The sequence below is a fragment of the Suricata suricatta genome, chromosome 17 (genome assembly GCF_006229205.1).
Source record: "Suricata suricatta isolate VVHF042 chromosome 17, meerkat_22Aug2017_6uvM2_HiC, whole genome shotgun sequence".
Lineage (NCBI taxonomy): Eukaryota > Metazoa > Chordata > Mammalia > Carnivora > Herpestidae > Suricata > Suricata suricatta.
In genome coordinates this window covers 38,891,397-38,896,716 of record NC_043716.1, presented here as the reverse complement: position 1 = coordinate 38,896,716, position 5,320 = coordinate 38,891,397, and the positions used below count along the sequence as shown (strand labels likewise).

The 5,320-nt window shown below is 52.8% G+C and overlaps 1 protein-coding gene across 1 annotated transcript in view; it reads left to right on the top strand.

Annotated features, from left to right (window-relative positions):
- The window catches only part of LOC115281630 (signal transducer and activator of transcription 5A-like), a 4,824-nt gene extending 2,720 nt beyond the window's left edge, over positions 1-2,104 (top strand). The window contains exon 5 of the mRNA XM_029927047.1: positions 2,092-2,104. Coding sequence (XP_029782907.1) covers positions 2,092-2,104 — 13 coding nt within the window. The remainder of the gene's footprint in view (positions 1-2,091) is intronic.
- Positions 2,105-5,320: the final 3,216 nt, after the last annotated feature.

Below are 5,320 nucleotides of genomic sequence, written 5' to 3'. Positions count from 1 at the left end.
AATCCACCTGTCCCGGGAGAGCCACCTGTGGGGCGGGGGGGGGGGGGCGCCAACGGCTGTGCTTAGCAACATTTCCTCCCTAGTCAGAACAGGATGGAGCTCAGCCCTTGCTGTTCCTTCTCAGTGCACGGATAGATCCTGGAGCCCTGGAGCCTGGGGGGGGGGGGGGTGGAGAGAGGAGAGGTAGGCCCAGAGCTGGGTCCCGGAGTGGGACCACCAGCTGTCTTGAGCAGCCCTGGCTGGAATCTGACTCTCATCCCATTCCATGAAGATCACCAGGTCTCTCTTCTCACTCACCTCATTTCTCCTCCTCTGGACCAACAAGAAATAAATCTCCTGTTCCTTAGCCAGCCCAGTAGCTGACCTCAAGCCCTCAGAGGGATGTGTGGGAGAGGACTCCTTCCCTGCTATCCCCACCACTTGGCCACTTTCCTTAGTCATGACTAGAGGGGCTTCCTTTCTCCCTGTCCCTGGTTCTCACTGTGCCCTGGTGTATTACGTCACAAACCCACCTACATCTTCACTGATGATTCCCCTGCTCCCAGCCTCCAAAGCTGGCTCCTGGAATGATGTCCAGATCAATGCTCCAGCCCCTCCTCGCTGGCTCCTGGCCTGCTCTTCTTTTGCTGCTGAGATCCATCTGGCACATGGGCCTTCTTTTTACTCCTGCTCCAGTCATGCAATCCCCCAGTGCACCAGACTCTCTCACAACAAGCTTTTGCTATCTCATTCCACCTACCTGGAATGCCATTCTTCCTCGGACACCTGGTAATATCCTCCTCATCTTTCATTTGGTCAGTGTGGTGTAAAGAAAAATGCAAAGGCTTTGGAGCCCTATGGACCTGGTACAAAGCCTGGCTCTGCTGTGTGACTTTGGGCAGATGAGTCTGCCTCTCTGGGCTGAGCCACCACCTCCTTTGTAAAAAGGGGACGGCAAGACCGTTTTTAGGAAGAGTCAGTCACAGCAACTAGCACAGAAGAGGTGTTCAGGGACCCTGGCCAGTAGAGACAGCAGACATTTCCTCCTCCTCTGTCTTGTAGCTCTCAATCCTGTACTGCAGGCCGCTTCTCCTAGCTCTTACTAGTTGCCGAAAGGGCTGTGTTCCACTTCTTGGTTCCTAATAGAGGCATCACAGATATTTGTTGGCTTAATGAAGTTCCTTCAAACACGACAGGGCTTCCCCATACTCCAACAGTCCTTACATTAGTACAGATCCCTGTTTCCCTTTCACACATCCTGACCCACAGCTCCCCGAAGGCTCTCTCCTCTCCCATCCTGGCCTCTGCCTGCTCTAGTCCTGCTTGACCTGCTTTCCTGCCCATGGCAGCAGCAGGGTCTGCCTCATCTTTGCCTGGTGCTGGGCTGACTTTTGAGTTCTTAATCCTACCCAGCAAGCCAGCAAGACATTGCCTGCGGTGGTACTCTGTTCTCTCCGGTGTCAGCCCTGCCCTCTCTGGATAATGCCGCATTGCCCTGGGGCTCTGGGTGGAGAGGGCAGGCTGACCCCATTCCAGAAGCCAGGTGGGAGCCCCTTCAGCTTTCCAGAGAGCCAGCCACCCCTTTAGTTCTGGCTGGAAGGGAGCCCAGGTAAAGTGAGGTACACAAGAGCAAGACAGCAGGTGTGTGTGAGAATCCCCAGGGGAGTCTAAGGACCTGCACAGCCATCGCTCATATCCCATCTCCCCACCCTCACCTCACCCCCATGCCAGCCCCTCCTGGCCCAGCAAGCTGGCTGGGGTTGGGCTGAGGGAAAGAAAGAGAAACACACATATATCACATGCCTTTTCTGCAAGCTAGCCACGACGCTCAGTTCCTTTCGCAAACACTGTCACTCCAGTTTTTTCCTTAAAAGAAAGTTCATTTGCCTAATGTTTTATTTATTTCTTTAAGTTTCATTTATTTAAGTAATCTCGACACCCAATATGGGACCGAACTCACGACCCTGACATCAAGAGTTGCATGCTTTCCCGACTGAGCCAGCCAACCAGGGCCCCCTTCCTAATATTTGAATAGGTAGTATAGCACATGGTATAAAACTCAGGAGATTCAAAATGGTGAAGAATCACTCTTTCTCCTCTCTTGTCCCCTAGATCCCCTCTGTAGGAGCGACCACGATTACTCCCGTCTCCTGTGCATCCCAGAAAGATTCTGTGCATTTACAAACCTCTATTGTACTTTACTTACCATGACTGACACATGAGGGAAAATGAGGGCCTCAGAGAAGTGAAGTACTTTGACTAAGGTCCCACAGCTGGTAATTTGGGAGAGCTGGGATTTGGAAGCAGATCTCAACTGGAAAACTTGGCTCCTTTCACCGCCCACGCTCTGGCAGAGGTAAGCCCTGCCATTGACAAAGCCTCTGCTGAAGCACTGGACGTGACAAATTTCCATTCGGAGGCCCTAGAGATTTGCCTTCCCGTCTGTTGAGTGTCCCGTGCCTGTATTGACTTAATAAGGAGGAATCACTCCCCTATGGAAGAAAAGTTCCCGCAAGGGTCCTTCCTCAGCTTCTGTGTGGCTGGTGGTTCCCCAGGGACAGCCTGATTCCCAGTATTCAGAACATTCTGGAGAATGAAGCCACATGAGCATGGGTCTCTGACTAGAGGGGGTTGTGGCTGTGGTTTCAATGATGTTTCCAGAAAATGGCCTCATATTCTCCCTGTGGCCGGGCAGGGCCGAGGAGGTATGAAGCAGGGTGCTGTTTTCCATGGGAGCCACATGCTTGTTCTCCAGAGCAAGGGAAGTAGGCTGGAGTCAGTCCCCTTTTGAGAGTAGGCTGGACTGGGGCACCTGGGTGGCTCAGTTGGTTAAGTGTCCAGCTTCGGCTCAGGTCATGATCTCACGGTTTGTGGGTTCGAGCCCCGGGTCGGGCTCTGTGCTGACTGCTAGCTCAAAGCCTGGAGCCTGTTTCAGGTTCTGTTTCCCTCTCTCTCTGACCCTCCCCTGATCATACTGTCTCTCTCTCCCAAAAATAAATAAAAAGCATTAAAAAAATTAAAAAAAAAAAAGAGTACTCTGGACATACAGACAGGTCTACCCACCAGACTTCCAGACTCTCCCCAAGAGTCTTTCTCTCCTGGGTCAGGACAGGGTCGGCTAAGACATGACCAACTCTCTCTCTAGTGGATGTCAGTGCATCTGTAGGTATGTCTCTGAGAACTTTCTATACAGGGCTCTCTGTAGGGCTTTCTGGATCCTAGCTTCCTGTTCAGTTTCTTTCTAGGACTCCTTCTGTGTTATGTCTCAGTCTGCTATCCCCTGAGGCCCAAGAGAAGAAGGTCTCACCTCATCTGGATTGGCAAGTAGAGAGAGGTAGGTGTCAGACCTTTCCTCTCAGGTTGACAACGTTCTTGTTTTGCTGAAGTAGTCACTCAGAACATTCTGTCCTTCGTGTCTGTGCACACAGCCAGCCAGGTCTAGCTTTGTGCATAGTGGTCAGTCAGAGATGGGTTATCAGACGAAGGAATAAAGAGGAGTACCTGCCCCCCTCTCCAGGACCCCTGCGGCTCTCTCTCCAGGCAGCTGGATGGAGTCCTAGACCTGAACAGTCCTAGGAAGAGAAGTGTAAATTGTTTTCAGTGTTACTGAAAACAATAATAATAGTGAACAGCTGTCTAGTGCTTTAAGGCATTTGAAGCCCTCTATACATACTACCTCACTTAATTCCCATCACAATGCTACACGGTTAAGTCCTATCACTATTACCACATTACAGTGAGGAAATCAAGGCTAAAACCTTGCTTAAGATCACACAGCTCGAGGAGTTGACAGCAAGTCTGCTTTTAGATTCTTTGCTCTTAATTATTACACAGCCTTCCTGGTTTCCATTTCTATTCCTACAGTGGAGAGTTTGTTCCTCAAATGTTTTTTGGGTGTCTGCTCTGCGCTGAGCATGGAGTTGATTTAAAGGTACATGGGATATCGTGTGCTGTCAGGGTAGAGAGACCTGTAAACAAGAAGTTGTCCTTTAACACTAGAAGGGCCATAAAAGAGGCATGAAAACATCTTGCGGCGGGAAATGGGGTGGCGAGGGGAGAGAAGTTCTCACTGCCTGGACCAAGTCTCACCGTCTAGAGGGCAGGAGGGCCTTCCGGGCAGAGGGAATAGCATGTGTGCCGGTGCAAAAACTTTCAAGAAAAATGCGGCGCATTCAAAGTGTTGAAACATCTTGCACAGTGACTGTCAGAGAGGTGCCAGAATGCTCAGTGCTGGTGCTTCCGTCCAGCTTCCTGCTCCAGCCTGTCCTCCTGCTCCAGCCTCCAAATGTCCTGCACCAACTCTGGGAAAAGCACTGTGCCAGGTGTTGGCCCAGAGTGTGGGACAGAAGCAGTTGCCTGGGTGGGGGAGAAAGACTTTGTGATCAGCTACAGACACAAAGATCTTTGTGGCTGGTGTTATTCTGGAAGGGAAGGGAAGGCTGCTGGCAAGAGCTCCCAAAGGAGGATTATGGGAGAACTTGGGGCCTTGCAGATCTTGATCGTCCCTGGACATGAAGATTTGCAGACTGTAGGGAAGGGAAGCTCTGGGTGTACCTGGGCTCCTCTCCTTCTGCCCCTGCAGCTAGGTTTCTGAAGATCTGACATGCCTTGCTTTGGTGCTGGCCCTTGGCGGGTTGCCAGGGAAACGGTTGGCCAGCTCCAGAGATGTCGCCAGAGGAGAGTGGGTGACTCAGGCTGCCTTCTCAGACACCACACTCCCTCCCCATTACATGGAAAAAGGCTCTCATAGACCCCTTTCCCTGGATCTTACAAAGGTGATGGTGCTTATTCTTTCTTCTCTTTATAGAGCAAACCAGTCCTTCCCCGAAGCTCTAACTGGAGGGAGCTAGCAAAAGTCCCCAGGGAGGGAGATGGTGTCAGACGCCCCTTTCCCCCACCGCAACCCCCCCCCCCCATTCACTCTGGAACAGTAGACTGATCCAGTTGGCCTGGGCGAGTGTAAACTTCTACTGTGTCCATTCAGGCTTTCCGCCTGGATGGTAAGCGGCAGTCCTGGCTGAAACGTCCTCCAGGCAGCAAACCCGGGATAATTATTGATGGGGCAGCAGTGGACTTCTGACCTGGGCCTGGGAGGGATAGGACCCGGAACGTGGGCCTCAGCCCGGGGGAAGGGCGGGTGGCGTGCCGCGGAGGGGGGCCAATCAACGCAACCACAACAGTCCGGCCCGAGCCCTGTTCGCGGTGGTCGAGCCGACCTAAACAAAGCAGCATGTGCTCATGGCCCCGTGGTACCCGGCTCGGGAGCCGAGAGGGGACGCCGCCCGCCTGGGCGACCAGGGGCTGCGCGCGGCGCCAGCGTCCCCCTCCCCCGCCCCGCCCG